Raw genomic sequence first — 18,082 nt, 5'->3', positions numbered from 1 at the left:
TCCCGGGGCTGTGATCTTTCCACCAGGCTACGCTGCTTCCCTAGGATCACACAAGTAGACCACTGGCAGAGCCGACTCAAATCCAGGTCTCCAGCCCCACAGCCCTGTGTGCCCTCCACTAGGCCCCCCTGCCTCACCAGTAGTCAGGCAAGATGTCTGGCAGAGGCCCTCCAAAGCATTTCTGCCTCCTTCCGAAATAGGTGGGCAGCCTTTGAGACTCAGGTGTTTTAGAACATCAAGAATCTTTGTTCAGGTCCGTGGACTGCTCCCAAGTGCTTAGTACAGTGCTCTGCACACAGTAAACATTCAATAAATACCATTGATTGGAAAAACAAAATGAAAATAATGGCCATCTGAATGTATCATCCATTTATTCAATGTTGGAAAGAAAGTGCTGTTTTTCCGGGGGACAGTTTTTTGCAAGCACCAAGCTAGTATCTTAATTTCAGCAGCTGATGGTGCAAATCATCAGCAACAGATATGGGATTCCCCTACCGAGTTCAAACCAAGCCTCTTTAGCTTCTTCTTTTCACATGAATTGAATTACTCTGAATTCCTTTGAATGTTTCCTCTGCATCCCTGACCCCAGCCATCCTGCTTGGTGACAGACCCCTGGAAGGGCTGTAGTGTGCCCCTTAGGGTCACCTGACCAAGCTCTCTGTGGGATAGAAAATGGATCATCCCGGCAGTGGGAACAAAGCACAGGCAGTTTGTATCAGACACTCAGTTGAGGGGAAGAGACTCAGTAGCAGTTCCTACCATTCATGGCCTAACTTCCTGAGTTTGGCTAGGCCATCCCTTCCCCAGCTGAGCACCCCATCCTTTGGTGTCCATCAGGGGAGGTCTCTTTCCACTGTGGGCTGTCTCAGGGACTGTGGAAAGAGCACAGGCTTTGGAGTCAGAGGTCATAGGTTCAAATCCCGACTCTGCCAATTGTCAGCTGTGTGACTTTGGGCAAGTCACTTAACGTCTCCCCCTTCTAGACTGTGAGCCCACTGTTGGGTAGGGACTGTCTCTATATGTTGCCAGCTTGTACTTCCCAAGCGCTTAGTACAGTGCTCTGCACACAGTAAGCACTCAATAAATACGGTTGATTGATTGATTGATTCTCTGTGCCTCAGTTACTTCATCTGTAAAATGGAAAATGGGGATTAAGACTGTAAGCCCCCTGTGGGACAACCTGATCACCTTGTAACCTCCCCAGCGCTTAGAACAGTGCTTTGCACATAGTAAGCGCTTAATAAATGCCATTATTATTATTGTTATTATTATTATCCCTGAGTCTCAGACCCCAGAGCATCTCTCAATGGGACATTGGAGACCCTTTACCCTGATGGTCCCCATCCCAACCCTGCACTGACTGGAGAGAGTAAACCTTCTCCTGGCGAGAGAGAGAGAGAGAGACTGACTGACTGACTGACTGCCAGCTTCTCTGGCCCTGGCCAGGCTGGGCTTCCTAGGCTCAGACTGGATTCCTTAGCTGACCTAGGCTGAACCAGTGCCCAAGTGAGTCTCAGTGAGACCAAGACACAGGCAGCAGTGCCAGGGTACCTCCAGGCAGGGCTTCCCCAAGGGCATGCCTTCCCATGCATATGCCCCAGGGAAGCCCACCCAGGAGAATTCTCACCTTTGGAGAGACCCATGTGGCTTGGATGGTGATGGCTTCGGGTGTTTCTCCAGTATTTGGGGTGGTATCTGGGCTGGCTGCACTATGTCTGTCTGTCCCAAGTGGGTCAGCAGTCTGTCCGCCCTGCAAGGCCTCCACTCCTGTTGGCCCAGAGGAGTGTTGTTTGCAGCCTGTGACCAAGGATGTTTTTTGAATTTTATTATTATTATTAATAATAATCTTATTTATTGAATGCTTACTGTGTGCCAAACACTGTACTAAGCACTTGGGAGAGTACACTATAACATCAAACACATTCCCTGCCCACAGTGAGCTCACAGTCTACAGGCGGGAGACAGGCAATAATATAAACAAATAAATATATTTATGGCCCAGTGGAAAGAGCACAGGCTTGGGAGTCAGAGGTCATGGGTTCAAATCCCAGTTCCACCAATTTTCAGCTGTGTGACTTTGGGCAAGTCACTTCACTTCTCTGTGCCTCAGTTACCTCATCTGTAAAATGGGGATTAAGACTGTGAGCCCCACATGGGACAACCTGATCACCTTGTATCCTCCCTAGTGCTTAGAAGAGTGCTTTGCACATATTAAGGGCTTAACAAATGCCATTATTATTATTATTATATATTACAGATATATACATATGCGCCGTGGGGAAGGGAAAGAGGATGAATGAAGGAGCAAGTATGAGTGGCGCAGAAGGGAGTGGGAGAAGAGGAGAGGAGGGCTCAGTGAGGGAAGGCTTCCTGGAGTAGAAGTGCCTTCAATAAGGCTTTGAAGTGGGGGGAGAGCAATTATCTGTCTGATATGAGGAGGGAGGGCGCTCCAGGCCAGAGGTTGGATGTGGATGAGAGGTTGGCGGCGAGATATACGAAATCAAGATACAGTGAGAAGTTTAGCACCAGAGGAACCAAGTTTGTGGGTTAGGTTGTAGTAGAAGAGCAGCAAGGTGAGGTAGGAGGGAGCAAGGTGCTTAAGTGCTTTAAAGCCAATAGGAGTTTTTGCTTGATGCAGAGGTGGATGGGCAACCATTGGAGTTTCTTGAGTGGGGAAACATGGTCTGAACGTTTTTGAAGGAAAATGATTTGGGCAGCAGAACGGAGTATGGACTGGAGTTGAAAGAAACAGGAAGCAGGGAGGTCAGCAAGGAGGCTGATACAATAATCAATGCAGGATACGATAATTGCTTGCATTATTGTGGTAGCAGTTTGGATGGAGAGGAAGGGGTGGATTTTGGCGGTGTTGTGAAGATAGAACTAACAGGATTTAGTGATGGCACTTATTAAGTGCTAACTGTGTGCCAGGCACTGAACTCAAAACTGGGGTAGCTACACGATAATCAGGTTGGACACAGTCCCTGTCCCACATGGGGCTCACAGTCTACACTGGAGGGAGGACGATTTAAACTGAGACACGGAGAAGTGAAGTGACTTGCCCAAGGTCTCACAGCAGGCAATGGCGGAGCTGGGATCCGTCCAGTTCCTGTTGCCTGGACTGGTTAGAGTAGAGAAGGAGAGGAGGAGGAGGCCGAGTTTGGAGTCGCACCGCTGAAGACAAAAGGCCAGCTGGGCAGACGGTTGCAGTAGGTCAGATCTCTACCCATCAGGTGGATTTCCCAACTTGTCCCATTTGTCCTGCCCAGAGCAGCCAAGACGACTGGACGTCTTGACAGTACCCCTCACTCTACACATAGGAACCACCGTAGTGGGGCACTTGTTCAACCCCCGCAGCTGCCTGTGGGCGCATGGAGCAGGCACTCTGAGTGGGGGATCTTGGCTGGCAGTGGGCTCCTGGCTCCCAAGGAGCACAGTAGGGCCCATCTTGCTTAGAGCCTCTCCAGACTCAGTGGGAAACTGATTGGGAGCTCTGTGCTCTGTGCAGCGTCAGGACTCGGGCTCAGGTTTTAACCTGTCATCCCAGGAGGGCCGGGGCCCGGGCTCAGTTTCTAGTCCATCAGCCAGGAGGGCAAGGGCCCGGGCTTAGGTTCTAGCCTGTCAGCCCAGAAGGGTCGGGGCCCAGCCTCAGGTTCTATCTCGTTGGTTCTGGAGGATCAGGGCCCAGGGTTTGCTCCTGCCATGTCCTCGCCAGCACTGGCCACTGCACCGGGTCTGCAGGTGGTGGCAGTCAGTGTTGCTGACGGACTGATGGCTTATGTCTTTCAGGGAAGCTGTACGCGGTTGGGGGCTACGACGGGGCATCCCGCCAATGCCTGAGCACAGTAGAGCAGTACAGTCCCGCCACCAACGAGTGGACCTATGTGGCTGACATGAGCACCCGGCGCAGCGGTGCAGGTAGCGAGCATGGCCCCTGGTAAAGCGGAGAATCAGGGGCATCCCGAACCCATGGTTGCCCATGGTTGTCTGCGGTTACCCATGGTTGTCCTCAACTGACCACGGTTGCCCACAGTTGCCTGCGGTTACCCATGGTTGTCCGCAGTTGCCCTTGATTCCCTGCAGTTGCCCACCTTTACCCATGTGGTTACCCACAGTTGCCCACGATTGCCCATGTGGTTACTTAGGGTTGCCTACGGTTGCCCAAAGTTACCCGCAGTTATCCACAGTTGCCCTTGGCAGCCAGTGGCTTCCCATAATTGCCCACAGTTACAGATGGCCACAGCCAATCTTGTCTCCTTCTCTGTGGGTGATGAGCCACCCAGAGCCTTTCTCAGTTTCCTCCTGCCAGTCCCCATGGGTGTTTGCAGTTGCACTCTGGAGTTCAAATTGCAGTCTTCTGCTGGGCAAAGGAACTCCATGTGCCATAGTTTCAATAATTACTTCCCCAACGAGGCCCCGCACATCCCGGTCCAGACTCAGAGACGGTCCTGTACCCCTGCCAGAGCCACAGGTACCCTATGTGGCTCTGACACATTGCCCTTCTGGGGCACTGAGTTGGCCCCATTGGGCAGTGGAAAATGGTGCCAGGACGAGCCGGGTAAATCAGTATCCCCCTGCAAAACCAGGCCCAAGGCCTTGGCTTTGACCTGCCTGGCCAGTGCCCAGGAGAATGACTGCTCCCCCCAGGACTGGGAGAGCGATGGTCTGTAGTTGGCAGTGTTCTGGCTCTAGAGATTGAGTGGGTGTTGGCCATGGTCCTGGCAGACGGCTTCTGATGGGGTGGGACCAGGGTGTGCGGGCTCCTCAGGGAGAACCCGAGACCGGTGTTTATCTCCAATGCCCGTTCCTGCCCTTAGCCCTCAGCGAGGAGGAGCTACATAGCAAGACAGTTCCCTGAAAATAGAGGGGTCATTCCCCTTCCCGCTGCTGCTTCATCATGGTGGTGGTGGTGGTGTTTGCCCCCTGGGGAAAAAGACAACGAAAAAGCCCCACCAGACTTTGCCTCATGAAACTCAGTTATGTGCTGTGCTGGATCCTGTGCTGAGTCCCATGCTGGGTTTGGAGCGACTTTGCTTTAATCGGTTTAGCCCCGCCAACCACAGACACTGAGCGCACCTGCCTTGGAGAAGAGACAGCGGGGACTGATTATTGGGGTCCCTCGGGGACAAGCTCCAGCTTGTCTCAGGTGGGGATGGGGAAGGAGTCCCCCAACGACAGTGGTGGAGGAGCTTTGTTCCTGAGACCTGAGGGCCGATAACCCTCAGGAAGAAATTGTTGAGAGCATTATGGGCTTGTGCGTGGCGACACCTGCACTCTCTCATCTCTGCTGGTCGTGCTTCCGCCAAGGCCCAAAGCGTGATGAGTGAGGGGGTAGGCAGGGGTGTAGCATCTTCTGCTGTCATTTCCACCGAGGTCATTTCTCAGGTGGTCCCACAGCAGGTCTGTGAAACCGTGGAGGCCAGGAGGGGGTTGCAGGCCCTCCAGACCAACCACAGCCTTTTGCAGGAAAGCTCTTGGCCGCCACAGCTGAGACATGAGCCATTTGAGGAGTGGTGAGGGTACAGCTTGGGTGCAGCTCGGGTGCCAGGGCCTGGGCGAGTGCAGGCCTTGTGCTCTGTCTATCTATCAGGCGTGGGCGTGCTCAGCGGCCAGCTGTATGCCACGGGGGGCCACGACGGGCCGCTGGTCAGGAAGAGCGTGGAGGTCTACGACCCCGGGACCAACACCTGGAAGCAGGTTGCGGACATGAACATGTGCAGGAGGAATGCAGGTAATCTCCACCCCCAAGGACTCTGTGCTGTGGAGTTGTGGGAGAGCTTCTTCTGTCCCCTTGGGTCTGTCCCTACACCTGCCCCAAGGAGACGACAGCATGGGTGCACAGCATGGACAGGTGGTCAGTGTGGCTGGCATCGTAGGTGCCCCCACCCCACGTTGATGACAGGGAGAATGGGGGCAGTGGTCCCTTTGGCTGCTTGAAACTGACTCCCAGCCCCGCTCACTCCAGGGCTCTGATGTGGCCCAGGGATTTCCAGTCAGGGCCCGAAAGATCCAAAATAGGGGCTCTCTGGCCTGTTAGCTCTTTGAAGCCTGTCCCCTCCCTTAAAGACCCTGTCCCTTCTCCAGAGTGACAAGTAGGCACCTCTGGCAGGCAGCTATTCATTCAATCGTATTTGTTGATCGCTTACTGTGTGCAGAGCACTGTACTAAGTGCTTGGAAGAGTACAATACAACAATACAGTACAATGGAGGAACCCCTCATCGGGGTCCAAATACTTCCATTGGTTGGACCAGGAAGGCGTATGCAGGAGTGTGCTGGCTTGATCAGCAGTGTCGTGGGGCAGCCAGACCCCACGGGCACAAGGCTCCACAGCGGGAGATACCAATGTTGGGAGGATAGGGGGTGACTCAGATCCCAGCCCTTCCCAGGTGGGGTGAGTCACAGCTACATCCCCACTGTGGTTTCCCTCTTGCCACTGGGCTGGGGATTTAGAACCCCCAAAAGCATCTGAATTCCAGCCCCTGCAAGCCCCCACCTCCCTCCCTTCCAGTCTTCCAGTGTTGCAGTATTCCAGGCACTTGCCAGGATTCCACTCCACGGCTCCTGGCCGCCTGTTGACTTCCAGATCACTGGGCCAGACTGAGGCAGCTTCCCTCCTGGGTACATCTTGCACCCTGGAAGCCGACTCCAGGCCAAGGGCCATCCAGATCACTGGGCCTGGTTGTCTCCTGCCAGCCCCACCCCCACTTGCCCTGCCAGCCACCTGGACAAGCTTGATGGTGGGGGGGAAGAGGGAGGGAAGGGAGAAGCCACCGCTATTATTGTAAGATCGGTCCTGAGTCAAGAGGTCAAACAGTCAGGCAGACAGGGTGGAGAGAGGGCCTGGTGGCAGGGGGAACTGGGTGTAGGGGTCCAGGTCCAGGTGGAGACCAGAGCCACAGCCCAATGAGGTGGCAGCTGGGCAGGGAGGGGGTGGAGCAGTGGGGCTGATGGCCTGTCAGGCAGGTAGCCTGGTGAGAGGGCCAGAGCTAGAGAGAGGCAGCATTGGGCAGGAGAAGCCACAGGCTCAGGAGGCAGCTTAAAGAGGGAGTGAGGAAAGAGGAAGATAGCTGTTTCCGGGCAGGGGCAGATGGAGGACCAGGGAGACCAGGACCTTTGAGAGCTTGGTCCACGCCTTTTTCCGTAGGCTCCCGAGGTCCAGTTCAGTGCCCCGCACACCGTGGGTACTTAGAATGGGCCCCTGCAACCCAGTGGGTGGCCAGTAAAATGCCCTGCACACAGAGGGTGCCCAGTGCAAGGCTTTGCACACGGCAGGCACTCAGTAAAGCACCTTGCACAGAGTGGCTACCTAGTCCAATACTCTGCCTGCAGTGGGTGCTCAATAAATAATGTTGGTGACAACAGTGAAGCTCCTGACCAGGCAGATGGGGAAGGGTTAAAATGGGACTCAGAAAGTTGAATGATTTACAGGGAACAGTCAGTAAAATTCCTCCTTGTGGGGACTCTATCAGACCCTTCAGGGAGTCCAAGCCAGTGAACGTTTGGCCTCAGAGGTGTGTTTCTGGTCCAGGGTCACTCCTTTCTCACCAAGCTGCACCGTGAGGTTGTTGAGATTGTTGGTGAGGGAATGTGTCTAGTGCCCAACAGTGTGTTCATTCCTTAGTACAGTGCTCTAAACACTGTAAGCACTTAATAAATACTACTGCTACTGGCCTCAGGGGCTGCCAGAGGCCTGCAAGCTTTATCCAAGGCCTGTCTATGTTCCTAGGAGTGTGTGCCGTGAATGGACTCCTGTACGTGGTGGGAGGAGATGATGGGTCATGCAACCTGGCATCTGTAGAATACTACAATCCCGTCATTGATAAGTGGACGTTATTGCCAACCAATATGAGCACAGGAAGGAGCTATGCAGGTAAGGGGATCTCTCAAACTGCCATCTCACATGCTTACACCTTGCTTTGTATGAGGGTGGGTGGGTCTGTAGATGGGTGGGCAGGTGCCTAGGTGGGCGGATAGGTGGGTGGTAGATGGATATGCCGTGGGGAGGTGTGTAGGTGGTTGGGCGGGGGGACTCTAAATGGGTTGGTGGCTAGATTGTGGGTAAGGTCATAGATGGGTGGGCAGGCAGTTAGGTTAGCTACCAGAAAGGGTGGAGACAGAGGCGGAGTCGAGCACGGTGGAGACAAGCGCCTCGGGTACTTGCTACAGTGTAACTCATTCAGTGTTGGCTGCTCGGGAAGCAGGCAGGAAGTGCGGGTGATGGAGGAAATTTTGGCTTTGAGCTAACAGTTAGGTGGAGACTAAGTGGGGAATCGCTTAAGCTGAGCAGCCGGCCCACCTGTGGTTTGGCAAGGTTGCACTCTTGGTGGACAAAAGAAATGAATCACGCACTGGTTGGAGGGAGGTCTTCCCCATTCTCGGAGCAGAGGTTGGCCACCAGGGAGCCTGGATTTCATCAGCATTCACCGCTCCATGCATCTGTTCAAAGAAAGCCCACTTCCCAGCAGGAAAGAACAAATTGACCCTTCAGAACATTCTTGGTCTCTTTGTGCCCAGGGACAGCTATTTCCAGAATCTACGAGTAGCCCAGACTCATCCCTCAGAATTGTACATGTTTGGCAAATAGGTCCATCACCATCCTTCCCAGAAGGAAGGAAGGAAAGAAGGAAGGAAGAAAGGAAGGAAGGAAAGGAAGAATGATTAATGTTTGTTCCTATCCAGAGTTCCTGAAATAACCTGCCCAGAGAGTGTCCCAGCCAGTAAGGTTCTGGGCTGGCCTCGGAGGACACATCAACTTGATGGAAGTTCAGGGGTGCTGAGCCCCCGACGATGGGACCTGTGCTCCCCCTTCAGATCCCATGCCATTAGTTCCAGAATCTGGCAGTTGGGAGGGACTTTGGAAATGCAGTTTTGGAGGTGTTTCTGAGGGGACTAATCCAGGTGATGTTGGACCCCTGCCACTAAGCCCCTCCTGAGCAGGAACAAGCCTGGGACAAAAGGGATGGGCTGAGCTCCAGCCGGCCAGTTTGGGGGCCGTGGGACGGTGGGCCTAGGATCGGGGAGGGAGGGACCCAGGGAAGCCCTGAACCTGCTCCTGGCATCCTAAGGTAGCTTGGCTCAGTGAAGGCCCCTCTTCCCAACTCTGTAACTCCAGTCCTGGGTGGCTTGAGAGTGGGAGGGGTTTGGCTAGGGTTTGTTCTGAGATGGAGCACAGGCAGGCCCCCGCTGATGGAGCAAAGAAGATTTGTGACCTGAATCCGGGAGCACACTTGGCCCAAGACATGGTGTCGGGGCAAAGCTGGCAGGGATGGAAGGAATCTCCCTGACCACAGGGATGGAAGACCAGGAGGCAGCCGCCATACCCTTCCTCCACAGGCCCAGAGCCTGGGCAGTGCCATAACAACAGGATGCTGGACCGCAGACCCGCCCAACCCCTGGCCATCTGGGAAGGAGCCTCTTTGGGGCAGCAGGAACTCCGGGAGACCTGGGGGATCAGCGGGTCAGAGCAGAAGAAGGAGCATTAGGTGCTGCAAACAGCACGCGGGATGGTGCCCCATGGACAGTCTTTGAGGCAGGCCAGGACTGCCCGTCCTGCATTGATGTCTTCAGCTGCCCGCACACCTGGAGGCAAGCGTCACCAACAGGGGCCCCGGCATGGAACCCGAGGGGCAGATGGGCGTTCACTGGGGGATGTTGGCGGAGGTCGGCTGGCAGACTGATGGGCTGGACGGGGTTGTGGTCACTCCCCAGTCACTTGTGTAGGTTCTCAGACCCTCCAGTGTTTGCTTGATCTCACCCATCTGGTTTGTGGGCTCCTTCTTTTTCCAGCAGTCTGAGTTGGAGAAAGAACAATTGGTGCCCATCCAGATTTGTCCTGCGACCTGCCTGTCCCTTGACCTGTCGGAGCAGGCCTGGGCAGGGGGCCGAGGACAGATTGGGTAGACAGGCACTGCTGGTCCTGTAGTTGGGGCTATCTGGGACCAGCAGATTGTAAGGCTGCCCACACATCCCAACCCCCCGAAACATCACCTTCCCCGTTGGGTTGAATATTCAGGGAGGATCCTGCCACCCGGCTCTGGTTTGCCAGGGAGGTGTGGCCCAAGCCTTGGCAGCTTTCCTGGGCCCACCGAGCACACAAGTGAGGAGAGACACAAGTAGATGTGATTTTTTTTTTATTTTGTTTTTGTTCTCATACTAGGCGTTGCTGTGATTCATAAGCCATTGTGACACACATCCAGCCTCAAGCAGGCGGAAGGTATAGGAAGTGAATGAATGCTGCCACTGCTGCTGCTGCCGGGAGCACAGAGAAGTGTGACTGTCACCTGACTTTATCCAACTCTCGGGGACCTCATCCAGCACACGGCCAGTAAAATCACAAGAATGTCCCCGCCGCTCTGGTTCGGCAGTGAGTAGTGAAACCACGTGAAAACCCTATGATGAACCTTCTACGTTTCTGCTCTGCTTCGGCCTCTGGGCTGTCCTAAACAGCCTTCTGAGAGTGGCTGCTGGCCCACGCCAGGGTGCCGAAGCCAGAGAACTGACCGGCTCAGGTCGGACATGATACCTTTTGTAGGGATCGGTGGGGCCAGAGCCCCCTAGCCTCAATTCTGCTGATCCTCCGATCCTGCCCTCTCCCCATGCCCCCCTCGCCCCCCAAGGCCAGAGCAAGGGCTATCCAGCCCAATAAGGTGGTCCTGTTACTACGGGACCAGGAGCTTTGTACTGCATAGGTGGTGAGTTTGGAAGGCTGCTGGCCTTAGAGTGCAGCCTTATGGGACAGCAGTTGGGGTGGTATTGAGTCCATTAGTATCCTCTTAGAGACCACGTGCATGTATCAGTTCTTGGCAATTGTAAACTTTTTGTGGTGATCAGCTGGGGAGCGATTGAAGATGGGCCCTGCCATTCTCATGCCAGGAAGCACGGTTGTACTCATAAGCCACGGGCCAGCAATGCATCAAATTTCACGGGGCAGTCCTCGGGACAGTCAGTGGAGTCGACATTAGGCAGTCCGCACGGCAGGTCATGGAGCAGGCATGAAGCCATCCTCGGGTAGTCCACGGAGCAGTCCTCCAAGCCATCCTTGGATAGTCCATGTAGTAGCCCATAGAGCAGGTCATGGATCCGTCCTCAGGCAGAACACAGTGTGGTCCACGGAGCGGGACATGAACACAGAGTGGTCCATGGAGCTGGACATGAACACAGAGTGGTCTATGGAGTAGAACACGGAGCAGTTTCCCAAACCATCCTTGGGCAGTTTACGGAGTAACCCCGTAGGGTTATGAAGCAGTCGTCAGGCAGAACACAGAGTGGTCAAGACATGGAGCAATTCCCCACGCTTGGGCAGTCCAAGGAGTAACCCACGAAGCAGTCCCCTAATCCCTCCTCGGGCAGTTCTCAAGCAGTTCACGGAGCAGCCCACAGAGCAGATCATGGAGCCATCTTCAGGCAGAAAATAGAGTGGTACATGGAGCAGATCACAGAGCAGTTCCTTGAGCTACCCTTAGGCTCAAGTATGGAGTATCCTGCAGAGCAGGTCATGGAGTCACCCAAAAACAGTACACAGAGTGTTCCATGGAGCCATCCACAAAGCAGATCAGAGTGGTCCATGGAGCCATCCACAAAGCAGATCAGAGTGGTTCATGGAGCCATCCACATGCAGAGTGGTCTGCAGAGCAGATCACAGAGAGTCTTCAGGCATTCCACGGAGCAGACCAGAGAGCTGGTCATGGAGTCATCCTTGGGCAGTCCACGGAACAAGTTAGACATAACAGGCCGTGGAGTCATTCTTGGGAGTCCACGGAATAAGTCATAGAGCAGGTGACAGAGCCATCCTCAGTCCACGGTGTGGTCCACAGAGCAGCCCTCCTCAGGCAGTCCATGGAGCAATCAACAGAACAGATCGTCTGTGGATCCCTGGCTTGTGGCCTTGAGAAGCAGGAGAAACAGAGAATGGGCTGCCTTGAAGTCTTGGAGATGCTAATTTCTCAAGCGGGGAGAGCCCCAGCCCACCTGGTGGAGTCTTTTTCATGGATGTGTGGAGAGGAGGAGGAAGAAGAGGAGGAGGAAGGTTCTTCCCCCCTGCCCCCACAGGAAGCCGGCCCATGGTTCCACCCAGAGCACAGGCCCAGCATGCCACTGGCTCAGCTGTGGCACATTCCATTCCACCCTCTGGATGTCCAGAGGGATCCCCAGGCAGGCAGCAGGCACAGTGATGGGGGGGGATGGGGGGAATACCAACAGGGCAATGGCAGTCAGACACACAAATCCATCGTCCAAGCGTGGTCGGACTGACGGATACCAAAACAGATGGGCTGCCCTGGTTCGGGTCTCGTGTACACTAGACACAGGGGAGGGGTCCTGGGCCGGCCTTTTTGGTCCCAGCTTTCCTCCTGAGTGGCAGCCTCAGAGCCAGGGGAGCATGGTGTGTATTTGAGGGGGCAGGGAGGCCCAGGATGAGCCCTGTCCCAAGCCACTGGGAAGGAATGGAATAGAGTGGAAGTGGAGGCTTCCAGCCTTGGTTTTCATCTCTGGGGACCAAGGGGTTGAGCTCTGTGAGTGGTGCCGGTGACCCGTGGTCACCAGCTGAGAGAATGTAGTCAGCAGCTTTGTGGCAGTGGGGGCTGGCTCTCGGATCTGGCCTTGAAGCCCAGGGGAAGGAAGGACCCCCAGAACCAAATACCACATTGGGGCGAGCCACAGAGACTGTCTCCATCTCTGGAGGCCAGATGGGCTGTTAGCCCTTCTGATCATTCCAGGACACACACAGGAACTATGCCTACTGCCTAGCTTCCAAACACGTAGCACCGCTAGGGCGGGGTTGGCTGAGCCAATGTGGGGGAGCCTCAGCCCCTCCACAGATGTCTGCATGCCCATTGGCCTCCCTGCCCTCACGCCCATGGTGTCGGCCCTGCTGCCTTGAGAAGCGCCTTCCTGCATTGTGCTTGCCGGTGTTCCCTCCAGCCACAAAGCCAGTGACTGCGTTGCCTCAGGGATGGACTGAACCTCTTTGATGGGATCTAGCAGCTTGGGCTAGAGGGGTTCCTCTGAAGGGAAGAGCAGGGGTTGCGACAACGCTGATTCCACCAGAGCCATGCCGGCCCCGGGGCCGGCTGCGGAGGCTCCCCTCCCACCAGCAGGAGAAGGGGCTGGTAGGGAAGAGGAAATAGAAAGGAAGAGGGAGGAGGGAGGAAAGGGGCAGGGAGAGGAGGAGGAGAAGGAAGAGGAGGAGATGAAGATGGAGATGTGGCTTTGGGTTAAACCCAGTTTGCAATGAAAAATGAACTTTGCCTGTCAGCTCAACCCTCCCATGGGAGGCGGGAGTTGGGGCATCAAGCAATTAGGAGGGAGGGGAGCTCTGCTGTATGTGCCCCACCCATGGACACACTCTTGGTGGAGGCAAATGGTGGCCCTGTAGCTCTGCCCTCCCCCGTTCTGGTTTAGCTGCTGCTTCTGACTCCCAGAAGGCCATGTAATAGCCGAGGCCTCAGGGAAATGCCATCCGCCCCATCCTGTGCCTGCTCCAAGGGATCTGAACCCTGGCGGGCCACACTAGAAGACCAGTCCACCTAGAGCTGTGGCCAGTCGTAAAAGTCCCAGATAAATTGAGTTCATTCAGGGGCAATGTGGCCCAAGCCATGGAAGCCCCTGAAATCCCCTCCCAACCCCTCACCCACCCCCGAGTAGGGTCTCGTGGGCCCTGCGGCCTCCGCTGGTCCAGCAGACCAGTCTATCCTCTGATGTTTGCTCTCCCAGTTTGACCAAAGCCACTAGGTCTGGGTTTTGGCAGGCCACGCTGGCGTGGCTGGGGTTCCTCAGCCCAAAGTGCCCATTCTGCCCCAGGTTCCAAAGGTAATTCCTCACGGTGGCCTGGTGGCTTCCCATCTGCCCTAAAAGATGTGGCATGATGAAAATTCCGAAGACCTCGTTTTTTGCTATGCAATATGCCAGACGTCACTCTGTGGAACCCTGGTGGTAACTGCCCGAGAAACACTAGTTCACCTGTCGTTACTTCGGTATTTGTGAGTAACATTTTTCTGATCCTGAACCTGGCCTGTCAAAGATCTCGCTTTTTTATTGCATTGCAAGTGCAGGCTCGGGCTGAAGACTTACTGTAGATATTTTTATAAGATTTTTAAGAATTTTTGATCACTTTTTATGGTATGTGGGGATCAAGAGGCAGCGCCTCAGTTGTGCTTTTCTCCCTCTGCCTGGCCCATGCCAGCGGCCGCACAGAGTTTGGCTGCAGTGTTTTCTACACAAACCAGGCTTGGAGGCCACTGCGGGGTGCCACAGTCTTGGGCCTGGAACCTTTTAACCTTTGAAAACTCCAACCAGATGGCCTGAATCCACGGGGCCTCTCCAGTGCCCATCTCACCGTGCAGGTGCCTATACCATGTGCCTGCCCGGCCTGACCTGGCCACTGCCTTCACCACAGGCTCCCTCATCCTCTACTCCCCCACAATCCAGCATTGCTCCACACTGCCTGGGGCCCCGCCCCTGCTCCAGCTTCCCAGGTGGTCCTGAATTCCTGGGCTGGAACATAAAATCTGCATAGGGACCAGCCACAGCCTCCTGCAGCCTCCTGTGGCCTCCAGGCTTGGGACCCAGAAGAGGCCAGTGTGGCTGCCAGGGGCAGCACCTCAAACCTGTCAGGGCCACTCAGGGGCCGCATGGGGCAAGCTGTTCAGGGAGCTCCAACCCAATGCTCTGGAGGAGAGGAAGAATAGTGGAGGAGGGGCTTCTCCCCACTGAATCCCCCAGCAGCCTTGATTCCCTTCTCTTCTTTGGGGGATGGGCGGCCTCAGATTGCTGCAGGCCTGGGTGCAGCTGGGCCTGCATTCCCCTGGGGGAATGTGGGCAAGGCTGTGCACCTTTGCAATGACAGCTTGTCCCAGGCCCCTATGCCAGGAAGGTGGGCACAGTGTTCTTCTCATGACAGCCCCAGCAATGGTCAGCCTCTGTAACCTTGCCCTATGTTTTTTGTCCCTTGGTGGAGCAGGCTCGATGGCGCTGCCCCAGGCCTGCATCTGGAAGCGGAAGAGGATCCCCCAGCTAAGGGTGACGTCGGGACTGCTCCACCGCTCTTACAAAAGCCAGGGCTAGGCTGCCCCGCAGGGCTCCTGGGCACAGGCACTCCACTCTGGGCAGCTGGACCCTCTGGAGGCCTGGCCCAGGGGTGACCATTCGGGGCAGGGAACAGTTGGACCCTCGGTCCCCAGGGCTCCGCTCTGCCACCATTGTTAAGTGCTTCGCCTGCCTACAGGGGCCAATCAGGAGATCTTGTCTGCTGTGTTGTGATTACGTGCTGCTTCTCTCTGTACATGCCACGTGGCGCTTCACTGCATGAACCCCCACCCTGTTCTCTCCACTGGAGAGTGACACAGGGGGCCATGCAGGAGGTGGGGTGGGGGCTGGATGGAGCTGTCCTGGGCCCAGGGCATTGTGCTGAGCGTGGCGGGCCAGGCCCCTGAAGGAGGGGGTGTCGTGGCAGCCATGATCACATCCATGTTGGGGAAGCCGGAGCTGCGCTCTCCTAATGGGAATGGTGTTCTCCCAGCCTCACTTTAATGGGAATAAAAGCTGGACTCTAAACCCGTCTCAATATTTCCTTGAGACCGCCTCTCTGGGGTTCAACTCTCCCCGGTGGGGGGCAGCAGGCAGATGGGTAGCGAGCGCTGACTGGCAGGGGTAGTGGGTCTTGGTTATGGAGTGGGGGGGTCAAAAGAGGGAGGGCCACCTATGGTTTTGCAGACCCTCTATGGAGATCCCTTATGGTTCAGTATACCTGGTTCCTCTTCCCCCCAGTCCTCCCCTTCCTCCCATCCCCACTACGCACCTACAACCCCTACTCTGCCCCTTCCCCAATCCTGGCACCAGGAGCTTAACTCTAATCCTCCCTGGCTCTCTAGTGCTTCTAGCTCCTTAACACCTTCTGGGGCCCCAGACCTTCCTTCCCTCCCTTCCTCCAGAGCACCATTTGTAAATCCAATGCCCCTCTCCGCTCCCCCGCCAAGCACACACAGCGGCCTGGCCTGATCTGGCAGAAGTCTAAGATTACTGAAAAGAATCATGGTTCAGTATGGGATGGTTTTGAAGCAGCACTGTTTGGAAGCAGGGGTTGACTAAATGAAACCTCTAGGTCCCTTCCTGCCATTCAGTAGGTAAGATTCAGGCAAGTAGTGGCCTTGAGCCCCTCACCCATCCAAACTGGACAGCCAGAAAACCAGCCCTGCAGTGAGTCCTTGTAGCAACCACAGCTGAAGTAGTCAGCAAGGCCAGCCAGCCAGTAACAGGGCCAGGCTATGCCCCCAAACCTAAATCCTGGATCCTTGTGACTGCAGAGTTAATCAGTGGGGAGGGAGGGAAGGAGTTGGGTGGTGAAAGGCAGATTGGTAAGAAGGCAGAGTGGGGAAGAGTTGGAGGGGGCGGGAAGGAAGGAGCTGCATGGGGAGGGGCAGATGGGTGAGGGAGCCGAGCCGGGAAGGGAGAAAAGATGAGGGAAGGCTGAAGCTGGGTAGGTAAGAGCAGATGGGTAGAGGGGGAGGGAAGGAGGGATCTTGGTGGGGGTGGGCTGAGTCAGGTTTTTAACAGTTCAGAAAAGCTCACTGCAGGGAGAAATCTGTCAGTGGGTGGCTGGGAACTAAGGAGTGTCACCTGAGTGTATGGGCCTGGAAGTGAGTGCAAGGGAGAGCTGTAGAGAAATAATGAGACCTGGAGCCTGCCTGCAAGGAGTTGACAGTCTAATGAGAAAGCAGAGCTAACCTAGCAACATCAACATGCAAATAGGCAAGCCTGTGGACTGTAAAAGGACTTAAAAAGCCTAAAGCTCCAAACACATTGCTGCACTTTACAGAAATAGGAGTGCTGAAAGGTATAAAAGCCACAGGAGCCAGTTAGTGTGAACCCATGAAGGCTTCACAGTAGACAAAAGTTTTGGGTAGCATGTTGATGAAGGGATGTGGTTTGGGCAAAAGAAGATGAGGCAGGGTATTCCAGGTTAGGGGAATGCCTAGGGCCAATGCTGACTGAATTCCATTCCCTCCACTGCCTAGACTCACTGTTCACCCTGATTGAGCCTGAGCCAACTAGCCTCGATAGGCCTTCTTGCCCTCTTCACCCCAAGGATATGTTTGGGCTTGATTTCTTTTAACACTAGAAAGAACATTTAAGTGACTAGGGTGAATACCTAAGGGGCCAAAGGATACCACAGCTTCTATCATCTCTGGAAGAGTAGAAATCAAGCTACAAAGATTGATTTAGCATCCTACAACAATGTGAAGGCCTTTGTTTTTCCTGAAGGAAGGACCTCACTTCCCTAGTAAAAATAATTGTGGTAGTTGTTAACTGCCTACTATGTGCCAAACACTGTAATAATAATTACTACTATGGTATTTCTTAAGCGCTTACTATGTGCCAGGCACTGAACTAAGCCCTGGAGTGGATACAAGCAAATCGGGTTGGGTACAGACCCAGGCCCATGTCAGGCGCACAGTCTCAATCCCGATTATACAGATGAGGTATCTGAGGCATAGAGAAATGAAGTGACTTGCCCAAGGTCACACAGCAGACAAGTAATGAAGTAGTAGAACCCATGACCTTTTGACTCCCAGGCCTGTGCTCTATCCACTATGCCATGCTGTAATAATGTCATTTGTTAAGCACTTACTATGTGCCAGTCACTGTTCTTACTGGGATAGATGTAAGATAATCAAGGTCGGACACAATCCCTATCCCACATGGGGCTCAGAGGAAGTAAGAGGTGATGAGGACGTGAGGCCCAGAGAAGTTAAAAGTTTAGCTAAGGTCACACAACTGACAGGCGGCAGAGCTGGAATTAGAACCCAGGTCCTCTGATTTGCAGGTCTTTGTGCTTTCTACTTGGCCACACTGCCCTCTGGTGGTGGGCGAGCTTACAGAAGCAGTGTGGCTTAGCAGACAGGGCACGGGCCTGGGAGTCGGTAGGACCTGGGTTCCAATCCCAGCTCTGCCACATGTCTGCTGTGTGACCTTGGGCAAGTCACTTAACTTCTCTGGCCTCATTTACCTCATCTGTAAAATGGGGATTAAGAGTGTGAGCCCCATGTGGGAACAGGATTGTGTCCAACCTAATTATAATGATGGCATTTA

General features: G+C 54.7%; 1 protein-coding gene across 3 annotated transcripts in view; it reads left to right on the top strand.

Moving 5' to 3' along the window:
- The window catches only part of KLHL3 (kelch like family member 3), an 89,680-nt gene extending 74,133 nt beyond the window's left edge, over positions 1–15,547 (top strand). The window contains exons 12-16 of one of the 3 annotated variants that reach the window (XR_005457350.1): positions 3,787–3,915; positions 5,588–5,728; positions 7,725–7,868; positions 10,155–10,361; positions 14,955–15,022. Coding sequence is in view for 2 of the 3 variants with exons in the window: in XM_038772751.1 (XP_038628679.1) it covers positions 3,787–3,915; positions 5,588–5,728; positions 7,725–7,868; positions 14,955–15,058 (518 nt within the window). In the remaining variant the exon portion in view is untranslated. Of the gene's footprint in view, positions 1–3,786; positions 3,916–5,587; positions 5,729–7,724; positions 7,869–10,154; positions 13,164–14,954 lie in introns of those variants that run through there. The other 2 variants (XM_038772751.1, XM_038772752.1) reach the window with 2 other exon arrangements.
- Positions 15,548–18,082: the final 2,535 nt, after the last annotated feature.

Source organism: Tachyglossus aculeatus, chromosome X1 (assembly GCF_015852505.1).
Source record: "Tachyglossus aculeatus isolate mTacAcu1 chromosome X1, mTacAcu1.pri, whole genome shotgun sequence".
NCBI classification, from domain to species: Eukaryota; Metazoa; Chordata; class Mammalia; order Monotremata; family Tachyglossidae; genus Tachyglossus; species Tachyglossus aculeatus.
This window is presented reverse-complemented; position numbering and strand designations above follow the sequence as displayed.